Source organism: Telopea speciosissima, chromosome 6 (assembly GCF_018873765.1).
Source record: "Telopea speciosissima isolate NSW1024214 ecotype Mountain lineage chromosome 6, Tspe_v1, whole genome shotgun sequence".
NCBI lineage: Eukaryota > Viridiplantae > Streptophyta > Magnoliopsida > Proteales > Proteaceae > Telopea > Telopea speciosissima.
In genome coordinates this window covers 47,773,184-47,792,557 of record NC_057921.1, presented here as the reverse complement: position 1 = coordinate 47,792,557, position 19,374 = coordinate 47,773,184, and the positions used below count along the sequence as shown (strand labels likewise).

The 19,374-nt window shown below is 36.9% G+C and overlaps 2 protein-coding genes across 2 annotated transcripts; both read left to right on the top strand.

Moving 5' to 3' along the window:
- The first annotated feature begins 3,477 nt into the window (after window positions 1-3,477).
- Window positions 3,478-4,975, top strand: LOC122666306 (pentatricopeptide repeat-containing protein At1g61870, mitochondrial-like). The gene has a single exon (XM_043862499.1). It carries the CDS (start codon window positions 3,520-3,522, stop codon window positions 4,708-4,710), a length of 1,191 nt encoding a protein of 396 aa, XP_043718434.1. The 5' UTR covers window positions 3,478-3,519; the 3' UTR covers window positions 4,711-4,975.
- A 7,353-nt stretch (window positions 4,976-12,328) lies between these two features.
- On the top strand, window positions 12,329-14,025 carry LOC122664601 (pentatricopeptide repeat-containing protein At4g36680, mitochondrial-like). The gene has a single exon (XM_043860491.1). It carries the CDS (start codon window positions 12,392-12,394, stop codon window positions 13,565-13,567), a length of 1,176 nt encoding a protein of 391 aa, XP_043716426.1. The 5' UTR covers window positions 12,329-12,391; the 3' UTR covers window positions 13,568-14,025.
- The last annotated feature ends 5,349 nt before the right edge of the window (window positions 14,026-19,374 follow it).

Here is a 19,374-nt window from a genome sequence, read left to right as displayed (position 1 = left end):
TAAACGGATTTAAACATGCTAAATAACTCAAGAATCACATAGAAACAATTTTGTAAAGCTACTAGAAAACAGAGAAATTACAAACAATGCCAGTACTTCCATAAAAAGGTCACGGGTTTGAGTTTGGAAACAGCTTCTCTGTGAAAGTAGGGGTAATGTTGCGTACATTATGACTTTTCCCAGACCCCGCAATGGCGGGAGCCTTGTGCACTGGGTGCACTCACCACTACTTCCATGAAAATTAGATTTAATATCCACACACTTAGACCTACTTCGAATCAAAACATGCCATTATATCATTAAATAAATCCCATGATAAAACTATCAATACCTCTCATAAAAATCAAACAAAACATGCAATTATTATCAACATTTATCACATGTTTTTCTGTAGAAAAAACATTAGACATGGATTTCTTATTAAATGAAACTAGAGTATCATAAGATTAACTATGAAATATCACAAAAAAAACCCCAATATTATGAAAATTTTCGGCATAACATTGTTCTTCATAACAGGCAATCATAACATAAACGGAAAATGAACTAAAGAAGATGAAAGATAACTGCAATAGAGAAGAAAAATAGCATTATTTAGGGGTTGAAACCATACACACCTCAGGTGGGGAGACTTCGGAACTCTCAAATCTATTGTATGTTCCACTTGATGAGGAGAGCTTCTTCCAAGCTTTTAAATGTTTCAAAGAGGTAAATTATCCTTAAACTATAGCTTTTGAAATTAAAATATGTTTTTTGATAAAAACAAAAATATGGAGTTTTTACTTTAATTACTTTTCTTCTTAATGCCAATTGTTATTTAACTTTTGGGTAACAAATGTCTGTTTCTTCCATGATTATTCTTTTGTGCTAGCTTACTTTCCTTTATGGATTATTGTTCATCTTTAGACTGTTATACAGAAACATGGATCATGTGATTTGATGTATCTTTAACATGAAGCAACGTATCAAGGGTTATTTTTTTTTTTTTTTTTTTTCAGTTGATGGCTAGAGACTTAGACCTTTATGTGAGAACAATGACTTCGTAATTTGAGGAAAAAACCTAACCATCTCATTAGAAAATTGTGTTTTATCAAAGTCTTTGTTGTGTTTTCATTGAACTTGTGTTTACACAAAATAAAAGTGTTATGCTTTGAGTTTTGCTTGCTATAAAAAAGGGTATACCCATTGCACGAGATTTTCGCTGCTACAAGATCTGGGGAAGGTCATAATGTACGCACTCTTGTTTTCGCAAAAATGTTGTTTTCAGAGTTTTGCCCACTATATGTTTAAAACAAAATATCCATCGTATGCTTATTTTATTTTTCTTCTTGATGTCAATTGTCACTTTACTTTTCGATTGCACAATTCTTGTTTAACGAAATGTCTGTGTCTTCCATGATAATTCATATGTGTATTATTAATCTTTAGGCCATTATACCTTCCAAGAAATATGGGTCATGTGCATTTATCTCAGGCATTACCTGTGTAATACCATGAAGCAACACATAAAGGTTTTGATGTTTTCTCTCAATTGATGGTTAGAGACCTAGAACATTATGTGAGAACAATGCCTTTCATGGTTTGAGGAAAAACCCTAATCTTATCATTAGAAAATCGATTTTTAGAGTCACTTCTTGGATTACAGTGTTGATTCCATTTTGAATTCTAGTTCTCAGGTAAGATTATCGACATGAGAAATGTTAAGCATCCACTAAACCAAGTTAAATTAATCCTCCATACTTGATTGGGATTTTACTTAAATAATAAATATTTTATGATCATACCATTAAAATAACTAAACTAATCATTATTAGAACACATTACAACCATAATCTATAAATGAGGAAAAAATAAAAATTTTTCTTCTTTCATTTTCTCCTCTTTGTCAAAGTCTTTTTGTTTTCATTAACCTTTTGTTATGCTTTGAGTCTTGATCAATGCATATCCCATATTTTGCTTACTTTACTCTTCTTCTTGATACTAATTACTGCTTTAGCAAATTATGTGTCTTGCATGATAATTATTGTGTCCTTACTTTATCCTTCACTTGATATGTGTAATGTTCATCTTTAGGCCATTATACCTTTCAAGAAAGAGAAAATGGATCATGTGATGTCATTTTATCCCGACGTTAAAGCTTTATGATATAATGAAGCAACACATCAAGATTTTGATGCTTTTTTCTCAAATAATGGTTAGAGATCTAGACCCCTATGTGATAACAATGACTTTTGAAGACTAGTCCTTCTAGGGGTTACTATGCCTAATAAAGTATCATGCTTTACTATTTACCACTTGACAGTATATGAGTTAGTTCATGTGTGACGTAGTAGAAAATAGGTGGACTAGATATCGTTCTAACACAAACGAACCTTGAATCCACAAGTAGAGAAAAATAGAGACATTAATTCTATTCAAAGTGTAAATTGCTTACAAAGGATATTTCAAAGCCCTTATATAGAAAGGCTTGCATATAAAAGAACAAAACAAAATTTCATATTTCAAATTTCAAATTCATTTAAATTTCAAAATTTCGGCGGGCTGCTTCACCTTCAAAACACGCAAAAATGGTCAAAAAATGCATACATTTGTGGCGTTGTTATGAGAAGAGCTCGTCGAGATCTTTGATTTGATATATAATTCATCGTATTTCGCTTAATATATCCGACCAGTCCAGGTGGACTTTTGCTAGTCCAACTGGCTCAATAACTCATCCAATATCTCCTCTACACCAATGTGATAGAGGACCACGCAATTTTGATAGAAATTTATTGTAACTCGATCTTATGCCTACCTTGAGGTTAAAGGTTGGTGAAAGCCCAGCTTCCACTAAAGAAGTTGTGCCTAAGGTGTGCTCGAAAGCAGGGTTTTAAAAACTGGGATCAGGTTGATTCCTTTGGACTAATTCTATCGATCTGAATCCCGATTCTGGGTTTTAGACCCTACTAGGTAGTCAGACACACAATGGTTCATAATATGAGGATCGATCACGACTCAGGACCGATACTAATCCGGATCGATCAAAATCAGTAATGTATCGATAAAAAATGACCAAAAATTGGATTTTGTTGGATTAGTTTCCGTATCGGCCATTATTTGGTCGGAAAATTATTAAAAATTTATGAAAGAAGTAAAATTATATCGAAAAATTATGGCCGATACATTCCGATCTAAATGAATCCGATCTTGAGATTATGAACCGGTTTAGAATCGTAATGACAGATACCAACCGATCTGATCCAAAGATTCGGGCAATCCTATCCAGGAAACAATCAATTAATACCGGGTAAGATCGGTCATTATTCGGGATCAATTTTGGTTGATACCGATCAAATCCGGACGGTTTTGACCGACCCGATCCGAGATTACGAAGCATGAGTCACACAAACATGTTAAAAAACAATGACGAAGGTGGGTCACTCTTCTATTTTCAAATCCCTGCAACACATTTCCTCAGTCGGGTAAAGCTGAATCGCTGAAACCCTATTTTTTTCCCCGTTAACTCTCGGTCATTCATCAATGGCGGCATTTCACAGAAACCCTGGAATCCATATCGCTCGAAGGCTCCTCTGTACCGTCTCTTCGTCTGCAGCAGAGAATCCCTCAACCTGGACATTTCGGGCGGCGAAGTCTGCCATCCGACACGAGTCAAATCCGGAGAGAATCGCCGAGATCTTCCAAAACTGCTCTAGTTTCTCTCGTTTCCGCAGAGACAGACACGTCTTCAATCTCTCCGTTGAGAGGCTAGCCGATTTCGACCGTTCCGATCTCATCGAAAGCATCCTTGAATTTCAGAAATCTCCGGAGTGGAAGAAATCCGAGGGTTTCTGGATCCGAATCATGATGTTATACTCCGACTCCGGCATGGTTGATCAAGCTGTCCGTACTTTCCATGATATGGGTGAGACGGGTTTCAATCGAACCGAAAAATCTCTCTGTGCTCTTCTCAGTGTCTTCTTGGATAACCGTCAGTTTGATCGTGTTCATGAAAGCTTTGCCGAGATTCCAACGAAAATTGGTGTTTCTCCAGGTGTTAAGCCCTACAATATTGTTTTGAAAGCCTTCTGCAAGCAGAAATCGGTTGAATCAGCTCGTTCTTTGCTCCATAAGATGGAAGAAGAAAAAGGGGTAAAACCTGATATTGCTTCTTATAATATCGTGTTAGGCAGTTATCTTAAAAATGAAGATGAACTTAATTTTGATCAAGTTTTGAAAGAAATCTTTGAGAAAGGATTGGGACCTAACTTAACTACTTATAATTATAGAATGTCAAGGCTCTGTAGAACAAATGAGTGTGTTAGAGCTAATGAGTTGCTGGATGAGATGATTTCGAACGGTATTGTTCCCAATTTGACTAGCTATAATACTGTTATTGATGGGTTTTGCAAGGTAGGGGATTTTGATTCGGCAAAGAAGGTGATGGAGAGTATGTCTAAGAGTGAGTCTGTGTTGCCGAATTCTGATACTTTCCGTTCTCTCATTCACCATTTGGTTGGAGAGGGGCAGTTTGAAGAGGCACTGAAGATTTGTAAGGAGAGTATAAGGAGGAAATGGATTCCTCCTTTTGTGACAATGGTGGGTCTGGTCAATGGTTTGGTTAGTTTATCAATGGTAAATAACGCAAAATGGATTGTAAATAGGATGAAGAAGAGGCTTAGAGGTGGGGCCATCGATTCATGGACGAAAGTTGAAGCTTCCCTGCCATTGTAGCAGGGTAATTAGCAATGATGAAGTGTACTGAGTGTGTCAAGGGGGAATGGATTGCATCTTTCATATTGATGGATGTTCCTGTTAATGGTTTTAGTTAATATCTCTGAAGTAGAACGAGGCAAAGGAGATTGTGAAGAAGACTAGTAGAACTACTATGCATTCTTGTATGAATATTGAAGCTACTCATCCATTATAGGGTAGCTAAAAAACATGGGAGTATTGGAAATTCAGTAATCAGTAGATTCAAACTGTTTGAATTTCATTTGCATCGCTTGTATCATCTTTCTGACTTTCTGAGGTAATGTGAGTTTATGGTTTGTTCAGATTTCTTGTATCCTGTTTGCATTTTCTGTCTTAGAGATTTCAAACTTCTGTAACCTGTGTTTAGAACTTTAAATCCTTGTATAAATTAACGGTGATTTATAGTTGGAATATGAGGATGATTATTGGAAAATTGAAACTTGTATCTTATGAAGTGGAAACTCTCAAATTCATCTAGAATGTGAATTTGACTGTGGAGACAGGTAGGAGAATATATGAATCTCATAAAAATAAGTTCTCTGGTGAACTGTGGACATATCTAACAAAACCGGAATCATGAAGTGGGTTCTTGGTGATCTAAATTTCAAGGATTTGAAACAGCCTTACAGGTAGTTTGAAACTCAATATGGTTGATTCCTTGCTTTCAGGCAGTTAGAAGGGTACACATGGAGATTTGCATTTACCCAAGTTGTCATCCATGGCCCAAATGGGCAGTTTCCTACTCAGGCAGTGAACTCATACCTTAATCCAAGAACATTGAGACAAATTGGAACAATGGATTCTTGATTATTAATGTTACTGCAATAATAGTTGGCTAACTAGCAAAGGTGGAAGTTGCCTTATGCTGAAAATTATTTGCATTGCTACTTAATTAGATTTCTCCTCTTCACCTATTTATTAAAAACTGTACCAAACCAGAAAAAAACATCATCTACTATTACTATTAGTATTATTGTTACTATCACTAATATTATTACTATTTATTGTTATTATTCTGGTAAGTTACAGATGTTAATTCTAAGTGAGAGTTTCAATTACATAACATAGACTGAAGCAGACAAACATACAATATACCTGCTAAGAACCCACACTACGAAGCTGGAAAACTTCTTACAGTGGCCTACTTAGCCATACCTCCAGATAAGAAGTCAGGGGTGGTTGTCCAAGAAGCTTACTCTGTTTAGCTCTCTGATCTGTCTAGCTATAGTGTGAGCTACCCCTATTATATTCTCTTTTAAAATAAGCATATAAGATAGAAAGATAGAAATTAAACAGTATAACACAATATCCATCAACTGCCAAGGATAGTCATCCAAATCCTCCCTGCTGACAAGTTTCAGGATCACCTGATCATCAGAAAAGATAATTATTTTCCCTCATCTTTGTGGACCTGGATTCTGTCATGGATTCTCAAATTGCTTCAGGATCGATTGAGTAATCAAAACCCACATCACAAAAGATAAGTGCATGATCTAACTGAAGGTATGAATCCTGTGGTGATAATACAGTAAGGTAGTACAATCGTAGTGTTTTTGTTGGCTAGTCAATTGAGTGTTGACAATATGATTTGGGACATTGACCTTCCCCCCTCTAAAGAGTACAGTATTCTTTTACCTTCTGATGTTGTAACACGAAGAGGAGGTTTATCAATCCAGTTATATTTATTTTATTTTATTTGGGTAAAAACCTTATCTAGGATGATAATTTCTTAATTATCATCAAGAAATTATAGAAATGAGGACTTGTTGAGTTGCTCCATTCTCAACCTGAGTAGTGAGAAAACCCAGATATGTTGAGTGATATTGAAATGCATGAACAAGTGATTGATACTTATCTTTTAAAAGCAAAACACATCCATTATAGGGTTCGTTGATGTTAAAAGTAAAGGTTTTGTTGCTAGCATCCCATCACGAGAACTACTTGAGTTGGAAGAGTTTTAGCTTAATTTTAAGGACAAAGTTTTTCTCCACCCATAGAAGACAGTCTACCCACCATTCTAGGGTTGACAAACCTCTGCTAAGGTTTTAAGTTCCAAAATACCCTCCTGATACCCATTCCTGCCCTCTCCCGTCCCTCGGTGAATGGGATCTCATTTACTGTGGGTGGAGGGAAACTCGGTCCTAACTTTAATGTAACTCCATATTTTATTTTGTATTGTAACATTATGAGATGAGCTAATTATTGGAGTATTTCAAGGAGATTTTCTTGATCAAATAATTGGCAACCATCTCAACTGAAAGTTGCCCATTTTTTTGCTAATGGACAAATGCAAGAATCGTCTCCCTCATCTTCGGTAAAGTTACTTCTAAAGTTTCCTTTGCAGTGTAAAGAGTAAAAATGTCTCGTAATCAGTATATCATTCCGTTTTGTTGTGTCCCCTTCAACTAAGATTATAACTTACTTTTCTATGACTATTTGGAGGTTCCGACCCAAGGGTGGAGAAAAAATGGAAGAAATGGAACCCAAGGATCTATCCATATGATGGATTCGCTAGTAACTGGCTCTTTGCAAATTAAACCCTTGGGTATGATGATTGCTGCAAAATAGCCTTCCAACACTTTCAGGACTTGGTAGGACATTTAGAATTAAAATGTTTTGTTGTGACCCGTTCTGGTTGCAATGGAAATTAAAGAAAAGGGAGTGAAATTTCAAACCTAAAAAAGAAAGTTTTGTAATCAATATTCTATTTCAAATCATTCTATATTTGATTGTTAAATTTTATTTTACTTTGCATTCAAATCCCTTGGATTTTAAAAGTAAAATAACAATTACATCTAATAAGTATCATTACTAAATATGGTAAGAAAAATTAGAAGTGTATTCGATCATGTTGGATGATGATTATAAAAATTTAGTTTCTTTTTCAGATTTGAAAATTTCACTTACCTGCTCTTCCTGTAATTTCCCTTGCAACTGTAAAATTTAGTTTAAATTGTATTTCAGATTCCTGTAAATATTTATTATTATTTGGTTCTGATAGTGATTCCACTCTCCAGAATTTAACTCAAAGAATATCAAGCTAAGCAATATTTGTTTTTGGTGTTAGGAGGTAGCTATGTTATTGGAGGCAAGAGCATAAGATGCCATTTGATTAGCATGGTGTTGGATTTGTGTCCATTAAATCTAATTTAAACATTTAAATTAAATTAATTTATGTTATTATTTTATATGTGCTGGCAACTAGGGATAGAATTGAGCATTTTGTTTATATGGTTGTCATATTGAATATTTTCAAAATATGATTCTAAAATATAAATATTCATATTCATATATCGAACTACATGAACTTCCCGTCAATGGTTTAAGCAACGAAATTTTCTTCAATAGTCGTTTTGGTCCCATACATGAGAGAGGTGCCAAATTAAAATGAACCAATCAAAATTATAAAAACTGACTGAAAAGAACTCAAATTGAACTGACCTGAATCCTTATTGGGATGGCTTTGGTTTGGGGTATTATGGAACTGTCTGAAAATTGGATCGTACAAAATTGATTGAAAACCATGCCAAACATGAAAAATTAGATCGAAACCAATATGAAAAGCCATAATAAGAAACCGACACCAACCCAAAAACCCAAAAAGAAAAAAAAAAACATATTTTTCCCCATATATATATGGTAAAGGAAACCCAATTGGATAGAACCCGATATGAAACTGATAACAACCCTATAATAGAAAACCGAAATAAACCAAAACCAAACTAGACCGAAATCAAAACCAAACTTTTCCGTTATTGGTTTGTTTTTGGATTCACTCATTCTCAACCTGAAACCTATTAACACCCCTACATGAGAGGTCTTTACTATTTCAGCTGGACTTTGTATGTTTTGGTATGCTAAAAGTTAAGTCGTTATCAATGTATTTGATTGACAATATTAATCGGTGAATGGAAGAGTTGTTCAATATGGAATCTACTTTCCAAATATGCTGAATATTTTAAGAAAATTATCTAACTATGATTAGACAAAATCTTGGGCTCAAAGGTAGTTTTTTGTAAATTGTTCACAAATGCATTTAAATATTATTATATTTAATAATTATATTTTTTTTGTTTAATAAAGTTTTATTCCCAATCTATGGTCAGGATTCTTTAAATAAGCTATTCCAACATATTAGGGTTTTTATGGTGATTTCATCCATGTCCTCCGTAAACCTGTTATGCGATATTGTTAAGTGAAGAGACTTAATGTAACTATTTATCACTTAAGGGGTTTTAAGCATGGATCAAGAACTCGGTTGCAACATGTCGAAACCACCGAGATATCTCGGTTTTGCAGGTTTTCGAGACGAGTCGGAGGTGGATTTTTAAAAGTGCATGGTTTTGACCATGTATCGATGGTTTCGACAATTTCGACCATGTTTGGGTCAAAACATGGTTGAACCACCTTGAACCAGGCCTATATAATACCTCATCTCGACTGAGAAAGGCATATCTCAAATTGGTTTGGACAGAAACCCTTCCAACTCGGTAGTTTCAACAAAAACCCTTCCAACCATGGTTTCCCCATGTATGAGAGAAAGTACCAGGTTTCGATCTAGTTTCGGTTGGTTTCGACCAGAACTCGGTTTCAGCCAAGTCGAAACTCGAGTTCTTGATCCTTGGTTTTAAGTTTTATCCATCCTAAGCTACATTAATAAGTAAATAGTTTCATTTACTTTGATAGGAGTGTTTTCTTAAGTAAATAATATTAGTTACTCAAGTTGAATTAGACTCGTATAAAACAACCTTGGTAGGATCACCCAATAAGATCCTACCACTTCACTTGTAGAATGCTATAAGAAAACTAAGTCTCAATTATTATAAAATAGCAACTACAGGAAGATAAAAAAAAATTATAATTTGGATTCTCTCTCTCTCTCTCTCTCTCTCTCTCTCTCTCTCTCTCTCTCTCTCTCTCTCTCTCTATACATCTTCTATCTTCTCTTCCTCCAATGATTGGGAGATAGGGTTTTGAATCATAGAGAGTGTAGAGAGATTGTTCGCTGCTATTTTTCTTGTACAATCCTTGTTTATGGAATAGTTGTGTCCTCTGCATGCACATCTCAAGTTCAACTGTTGTATTCCTTTGGAGGTATTGCACTTGCTGTACAAAGGAATATAGGGTTTTTATTCTATATTGGGCTTTACCTTGGGCCCATTTTGCCTTCAGTAGACCAATTTTGCCTTTCCAACTTGAGCCAGCAAGTGAGACTTGCAATCTTAAGCCCACATAACATTATAAAAGGATTTTAAGCTGGGAGAGCTTGTAGGTCTAATGTTTTTTACCCACATAAACTGGTTCTTATCTCATGTACATAATGAGAACCTTATATTTATTGTATTTTCACAAAAACCCTACTCTTTATTTTCTAATAGTTATAAAAGGTTATGATGAGTTAAGAGTTAGTTCTCAAATTTTGTAGGCTTGAAGGAATACACTTTAATCTTTGTTTATTCGATATAATTATGGGAAAATTAATTAAAATATAATTTGTGATTATATGTGATGCAATGTGATATCTCTCACTCTCTTTGAAACTTTGTACTTCCTTCAGGCAATCTATTGGTGGGTTTGTTTCTAATGGTTTATTTAACGAAGATATAAATTTTAATTAAATTTAGGGTTGTTGTATCATTTGTGATGCCTAGTCGGAAGTATGATGGAGACGCATTATCTTTAATTATCACATTAATTAATTAATTGCGTGGAGCTAATTCTATCCCCCTCCCCATCTCAAGTCAACTTGATGTTTGAATAACATATTGTTAAATTGATTTGAGATATTTATGCCATTATCACATTAACTAATTTATAATTTATAATTTGGAAAATTACATGACACTCCCTGAAAATCGAACAATACTTAACTCACCCTCTTTGTTTGGAAAATGCTCGTTTGCCCCCCTCTAGAGTAACGGGTGAGTATTTTTAAAAAAGATGGGATGAGTTGGAGTATCGTTTGATTTTCAAAGGGTGTCATGTAATTGTTTACAAGTTGTGGTTAGCGTGAGATGTTCAATTGATGTGATGTATTGTAATATTACGTTTAGTACTCTCTTAATGGTTAGCGTGAGATGTTCTATAGGTCATAATAGATTCTGTGACCTATAGATTCTCATTTATGGATTCTTATAGATGCGAAAAGGATAAATACATGAGTTCATTATGGAGGTGGTTCACATTCATCTCCTATGAGATAGGAGGTGGATGCTTGTAAAAGTGTAGTGCATATAATGGAGAATCAGGGAAAGACCTGCAATCGGTCAATTCAGTTAGGCGCCCGATGGGCTAGGACCACACATCGGGCCGGGCTTTAACCGAGCTCCTTCGGACCTGGAATTAACACCCCTAGGCTAATGGACAAATAGATGGAGCACTCATGTATGATAACTAGTCATTATGGCATCCCAATGGTGGGATTCATTTAACAGGATGAAGGAAAAACTTTGGCTCTCCTTCTTAGAGCCATACTTTATAAAATTAAGAGAAAGGGTTTTGCTGCCAAATTGTGTGGCCCATGTGGGTGTAGGTGTATCAAGGGCAGGGCTTTTAAAATCTGGGAATCGGATAAGGAATTGATTTTGGGATTGATTCTAATTTTTGTCGTTCTAAAATATTCGTCTTAAGATTCCCCCGATTTCTACTCTTCTGGGCCAGGCCAATTCAAAGATAAGGGGGTCAACTGAAAACCGAAATCGAAACCAAACCAACAGCTTAAAACTGAATTGAACTGAATCGAGTTAAATTGGTCCGGTTTTGTTTCAAATTCAAATCTTTCATCTGTTTGGTTTTGGTTTCATGATTGAAACCGTTAAACCAATCCAAATTATTCATTTTCAAATCAAATAAATCATGTTATTTTGAATGGTTGCAAAATGTTTAATGGATTATGACTCTAAAAATAAGGAGTTTTTTTATTTTTAAAAATGTAAAAAGTTTGGCCAAACACCTACATGAGGGTCAATTTTATCAAAAAAAAAAAACAAAAAAACCTACATGAGGGTCAAACAGAATACAAACCAAGGTCAAACCCGAAACTGAATTCGAATAAAAATCAAATCAAACCAAACGAACACGGTTCAGTTTTTGTTTGGAAACATATAGTCGTACTCATTTTGGTTTTCACATGTTGTATCTTGAACCAAACCAAAAAACTAATTGGCCATGCAGTCGTTGTGCAGCCTCACATAGGCAGGGGCAAAATGATCACCTACCCAACCTGAGCACCTTACTCGGGTGGGGTTCATGCCCTGCCTGTGTGAGGTTGCACGCCGACCACACGAATAGGCGGCAACAAAGATCCTCACCCTAATCCGACCACTTCCGTCATCGATCCTGATTTTAAAACCCTAATAAAGGAGAGGAGCGAGGTGATCATTTCACTGGTCCAAGTGAGAAGGCGAAGGAGGCGGGTTGCGATGTAAAGGTTTATCGGTTCAGAGAAACGGTAGTTTGTTGGCAGGAATAACGGCCCAATTTGGATTTTTGGTCCGTTGGATCCTTTTTAGGTTCGTCTCGAATCCGACCACATTTTTGGCCCTCAGACTTAGCAGTGAGCCCATGATTGTGGTTTACTAAAACCCTAACAAACTACATTTCTCTGCACGATAAACCCTTACAAGAACTCATACACCAAACTGAAAACGCTGTCGAGAAGATGTCTTCCCTTGCCTGCATACGTCATGCCCGTCGATTCTCCACTTCCTCCTCTGTAATCTCCATCTCTGCAGCAAAAGCCAGACTCCGATCAGAGCATGATCCAGACAAAGCCCTAGCCATCTACTCTTCTGTTTCCGACCACTACAGATCCCCTGTCTCATCTCGCTACGCTCAAGACCTCACCGTCAAGCGCCTCGCCAAATCTCGTCGCTTTAGCGACATCGAAGCTTTGATTGAAACCCACAAGAAAGATCCCAAGATTACCCAAGAACCTTTCCTTGCCACCTTAATTCGATCTTATGGCCTTGCAGGAATGACTGATCACGCCCTGAAGACTTTTGATCAGATGGATGAGCTCGGTACAAAGAGATCTGCTATATCCTTCAATGCTCTATTGTCTGCTTTTAACCAGTGCAAGAAATTTGATCAGGTACCCAATCTGTTCGATGAAATTCCTCAAAAATATGGTGTTTCTCCTGATAAGATTTCTTATGGTATCTTTATCAAGTCTTTGTGTGAGGTGGGTACTCCAGAATCGGCTTTTCCAGTTTTGAAAGAAATGGAAGAGAAAGACATAGAGGTTACTGCGATTACTTATACTACAATCTTGGATTCTCTGTATAAGAATGGTAAGATCGATGAAGCTGAGAAAATCTGGAAGGAAATGGTTGAAAAGGGTTCTCCAGATGTTTGTGCTTATAATGTGAAGATAATGCAGGCTCACCATGCGAAACCGGAGGATGTATTGGCGCTGATTGAAGAGATGAGCTCTGGTGGGTTGAAACCTGATACCATCAGCTACAATTATCTTTTGACTTGTTACTGTAAGCATGGCTTGATTGAGGAAGCTAAGAAGGTATACGATGGCCTTGAGGAAAATTGTTGTGTTCCTAATGCTGCAACTTTTAGGACTTTCATGTATCATCTATGTAGAAATGGGGATTTTGACAGGGCCTTTGAGGTTTACAAGGAGAGTGTAACTAAAGATAAGATTCCGGACTTTGGGACAATGAGGTATTTGGTTGAAGGGCTGGTGAAGACTTCAAAAGTGAAGGAAGCAAAGGGAGTGATCAGAACAGTGAAGAAGAAGTTTCCACCTAATTTTCTAAATGCATGGAAGAAACTTGAGATAGCTCTCGGTTTGGATGGGGGAAAAGAGGTGGCTACTAGTTAATCATTATATCTCATGGGACTTTTCTAGAGGTGGGTTTATCTTTTGAGCAATTCAGTTGATTTTGTACAATAGTTGATGGATGCAAGATCGGGAAGCTTGGAATCTTGGTGTTTTTTCTCCTTTGCAGGTTCTATCAATGAAACCATAGCTGCCTGATATATGTTAGAATCAGGTAGAAGCATGTGATGTTTTCAATATTATTAACCATACAGGAGCTCTCTTACTGGAACTTGAATGTCAGTGGAAGCTGAAAGAAATTAGGAAACACCAAACCCAAAGTTAAAACTTCTTGTGCTTCCAATCTTAGCTTCTTTATTTTGGTCATCGGAGATGATCTGTAGAATTATGATTCACTGGGTTAATATTCGACCTAAATTGTAATGTTCTTTGAATTCATGCTAATACCAAACTTCCAATGTTTTAAAAGTAAAATTATTTCTTCTCATTGATTGGTTAAAGAATTGTATATGTAGCATGATTATAACGTCCTCTATTTGATGTAATGGAGAACTAACTTTTGGGTGGTGGATGGAGAATTATATTTTCTCTTGAAATTACTATGTTTAATCTGATTCACAAGAAATACTTGAATAATTCAAGTTTACGGACCTCTAGTACTGGTATGGACACTCCCATTCTTGAAAGGGAATCCTAAAATTAGGGAACTCATTCTAAATGGGATTATATGGTTGCGGTTCATAGGGAGGGTTGAGGAATGAAGATGTCTGTCCTCTTTTGGGTTGACAATGTGGTGTTGATAACCCTCTAAGTTGGAACCCAAATAGCCAGATTGTCGATGCCATTTATGCAACAACTAAGCAAACTGAGTTTATTGAAAAAAAAAAAATTAAAGGGAGAAAGAACGCTACCTGGGTGTGTGGCACACTTCCCTTGCGCCTAGACACAGGGGTGGGCAAAATGACCACCACACCCCCATGGAAAGGTGGAATTTCCCGAGCCCGCAGCGGTCATTTCGTGCGCCCCTGTTTATGGGCACAGGGGCAGTGCACCGCATCCACCTAGGTAGTATTCTCTTTCCCAAAAAGTAATTACCCCATTTGAATATCTATAAAATAGAAGAGGTTCATGTAGCTGCGGCTATGTGCCTTAAAAAGTCTCAGTTTGATGTCTTGATGAAGTCAAATTTCCCTCATTGATTGTTGGAATCTCTTAGGTTGTTGATGTCAACTCCCCCGGGAGGGTAGGATATGTCTCTGCCCTAAATGCTATAACAATGTATCTCATCTTGTTGTATCTGTTGAAGTTTTTTTTTTTTAAAGGAAACAAAACCCTATCTCATAGCCTATTTCTCAAGAGCTCTTTGATGCAGTAGCAAATCCAGGAGAATTTGTCTATCCCTTGCATAAGCCAGTCTATCACCTCTGGAGAATTTGTCTATACATCTGTAATTCTATATGTGTCGTGTTGCTTGCAAGCCTTGGTACAATTAGTGTAGCTATGACTCTTGAGTGTTCCCTACATAGGCATGGTTAAAATAGGCTTTAATAAAATGATAATGTAAAAGTAGCCATTTCCTTGGGTTCTTCCCCGTAATCTTCGGTATTCTTCACAGGTTAAGATTGAGCTTGGTCAAGAGTCAAGACAATCATCATATTCAATATGAAGAACTCTTTAAGGTCGTAGGTCTACTGCTCAATGGACTTAACCATAGAAAGTGAGTTGGGTTTAAGATGTTTTGTTGCGTCAAGAAATCGTACAGGGGTCCCTCGAGTGTCGTAACCTGCAAAAGGACCAGAGTGACAAAGGAGAACCAGTGTGGTTCCGGCCTAGGACTCTCCGATGATTAAGTTAGATCTCTCTAAGCAAACAGATGAATGATAGAATTCAGATGATCGATGGAGTAGAATACCTTCCTTTTTATAGCAGAGTATGGCGGTGTGGAGAGTCCGAGGTGATGGTGAGTAATCTTCGTAGTGGATAGAGTCCCTGGGTAGCAGGGTTTTTTCATGAGTGGTTGTTCCTCTATGGGAGATGGTGTCCCGATAGGGTTGAGGTCTCCGATAGATAGATGTTGATGTGTTGTAGATAGGATGTCAGGTGTTTGTGTATATCTGGGACTGTACAGGCGGTGGTCTAGAATCTAGAGTCTAGAGTCTTCGTTTGGCCGTGATTATCCGTAGTCCACGCCTGAGGGGGTTCACACCCATTGACGCCTGTTTGATCCGCGCCCGAGGGGGTTCAAGCCCAATTGACGCCCGTTCGATTGGCGCCTGTGGCTATTCGCGCCCGGGGGCTTTGATTCGATCCACGCCCAATGACGCCCTTTCAATCGGCGCCTGTTGATGCTCGTTCGATCCGGTTCGCGCCCCGGGTGGTTCGTGTCCATGCTTGGCTCTCGTCTGGTTTTGGCGTGGCCTATCTCCTTGGGCTGGGACGCGTGGCGTCCTTTGATTGGTCCGTGTGTATCGGGGTTCATCATGTTTAAAAATTATGGTTCTGATTAGGTCTAACTTACATTTCTATATCTATTTCATGGGGTTATTTCTATTTTGGAAATAGTTTGGTTTGACTTTTTTCACCTTATTTCAATGAAATAGAAATCAAATGGAATAGAATTCTGAATGCAACTATCCTTTTTGTAAAAATGTGGTTGAAAGTTGAAACTGATTGACATCTCTTCTTATCATATTCTTTTTCCAAGAGGATTTGGGCAACAGGTGTTTTGGGATGAAGGACTGAGCAATTAGTTGCTTCTTCTTTTGCCCATTCCATATCTTGAAAAACATTTCTAGGTGGATTTCTAATATTTGCTTGATTCCTTCTAATTCTATGCAAACCCCTGTCTCTTATGATAGTGCATTATCCCTAAACACATACTATGGGATTTTCCTTTCTCCATCTTGTGTAGTTATTTGTGATGGCAACTACATGGCGAACAACGATGAAGTTGGCTGGGCCTTAGTAGTTTCTTTGGGTAAGGTTTTTGTCAGTGCCATACTAAACTTTGGATACTCAGGGTCTGCGCAAGAGTCAGAGGCAAGAAGAGTTCTCAAAAGATTGCAAAAGGCATGAGAATTAGGGATCACTACCATTACCATTTGGACTACAATCAAGTCTTAGTTGATATTAAAGAAAGACATATATGGACCGATGGCCAAGGGAACTTTTTACCTTTTTACTAGATATTAAATCTATTATAAACAGTTATGGTTCTATAACTTTTATTAAACAATCTCATTCTTATATTTCAGTTGCTCATGGCTAGATCAGAGAGGATTAGGCTGCATTTAGACGATAATGTACTCCCGTTTATCTTGTCTTAATTTGACATTTTTATCCCAAAATGTGAGAGAGTGAGAGTTTCAAGTCATTAATTAATGGGTAGGGATTTATGACTTTTCCATTTCTTTGTGAGAGACCCTCTCACATACACGGCTTACACAGCCATGTATGAAAACCTTCCCCAAAAAAAGAGAGACAGAAGCAATTTTCGAGAAACACAGTTATAAACTCACAACAACCAAAAGAAAGATGGTATATATCCGAGATGCAAAACTATCTTCACGAAGAAGAGCACATTGATTGAGATTAAGAAGTTCACAAGAGGTTGGCAAAAAAAACTGCAAAGAAAACTAAAACAAAATTAAGAACAGAGAAGTGAGAATTGGAGGAGGTTACCCGGTTGGAAGCAGGTAAAGTCCCTTTCCCCTTGATGTTAAAGCATAAATCTTCCCAGTGTTCTCACCATCTTCCTCTTAACAGTAGAAGAGTGTGATTCAGTTTCTGTAGTCATCTCATTAAACAATTGTTGCAGATTTGATCTAATCATCAAACCTAAGCAACATTGTTGGTGTGACCCAGGCTACTTCAACTGGGGATTTAACGCTCTACTCTTTGCCACTTAATAATACACGAGTAATTCCATGTGATATATGACCCAACATAATTTTAGTCCAAAGTAATCAAGGAAAGTTGCTCAATCTCTGATTCAAAGTTTTTGTAAAATTACCAAATTGCCATCAAACGAAGATGATTATAAAATACAAAATGAACCTTTTGCAGTTTTAGCCACTTCATCTACTCATTTTAAGCTGAAATTGTACCAATGAGATCTTTGTCTGACCATCTATCACATGGGCTAATCAATGTAAGGTCATATGGCAAATAATGAAGTGTTTATATTTCATTAGGCATAGTGATAGGTAAGAAAACCTAATATTCTAACCTAAAAAAATAAAGTTTTGTAAGCATTACCTTATATGATTGTACTAGTAACTCCAAATTATTCCATATTTGTTTATAAAAAACCATTTTACTTTACATCTATATCCCTTGGATTTGAAAAGTAAAATAAAAAGTATCATTACTAAATATAGTAATAAAATTCAATAATTTATACAATCATGTTGAATAATGATTACCGAAGTTTCCTTTTTATTTATATAATCATGCTGGATAATGATTATCAAAGTTTTATTCTTATGTTTAAAAATTTTCACTTTCCCTCCCTTTAATTTTCCTTGCAACTAAACAAAGCCTAATAAACCGCAAACCTTAAAACCGTGGAAATCACAGGAAAATCAAAACTATGAGTTGGAGTTTCAGTTAAACCTCAAACAAACAAACAGGGAAAACCATAAATCATTACCTTGAACTTGAAATCTGAAACCTACAAATCCTACGAAACCTAAATGAGCCCCTCCCCTACCCAATCCCTTTATCAATTGAATCACATCATGAATGCCGGAGAATACAGAGAGAGTGTGTGTCTGAGTGAGAGTCACAATTAGAAAGTGCAATGGTTGCCATACATAAGAAAGCAATTTTCTGCAGGGATATAGGAATCAGTATCAGAAACAATATTGGTCTCGGTTGATACTGGTCTGGATTGGTTGGTATCAGTCTGGATTAGACAAATTTAACCCTATTTTTTTCTTAAAAATTGGATTTTCATTTTTAGTTTTTTACCCTTGGTCCGTCTGATCCACACCCGATACAAGATCGACTAAGAATCAATAATGGCCTTAGTCGATACTAATTCAAATCAACCAATCCAGCCAATTCGGTTCCAATTCCTTAAACCATGGTTATCAATCTCTTTTACAGTCGATGACATATGAGATTAGATGGGGATGAAATCATAGGAAAATTGAAGAAGAGGGAGTTGCAAACTCAGATCGTGCAAATTTGGGGGGATAGGAAGGGTAAAGCAAAAAATATTATGCAACCCCTTATTTAAGAGATTATATGGTGGAGATGGGTATAAAAAAAATGGGGAAGCGGTTTTCTGTTCGGGAGTGTGGCCTACGCCAGCACTCCCATGTGTCTATATCTCTCCTCAAAACAAGGAGGCAAGAAGTATCTTTTCATATGGGGAGTAGAGAGATAGACTCATAGGAGTGCTAGCATAGGCCACACTCCCGGACAAAGTTCTCTTTCCCAACAAAATATAAGGTTAAAACAAATTTGACACCTCTTGTAAAGGATTCGCGCATGGTAGGGGATGGGGCATTGACGCTGTGTAAATAGGGGGATGAGTATTTAGTCATTACGGGGGTTCTTGTTCTCATCCAATGGCCTCATGTGCATTTGTGTAGGCGGAGGGTTTTTAGTCATTACGACGGGGTTGTTGTTCCCATCCAATGGCCTTGTGCGCAACCGTGACCTTTTGTTTATATAATAAGGTATGATATAAGTAGTGATATAACCCCAAGGGGTCAGCTCAGTTGGCAAAAGACCAACTCCTCAAATAAGAGGTCATGAGTTCAAACCACCTTGGGGCTTATCCCCATCCCCTAAACCCCCCCCTATTATACAAGCTCTTAATCCAAAAAAAAAATAAAGTA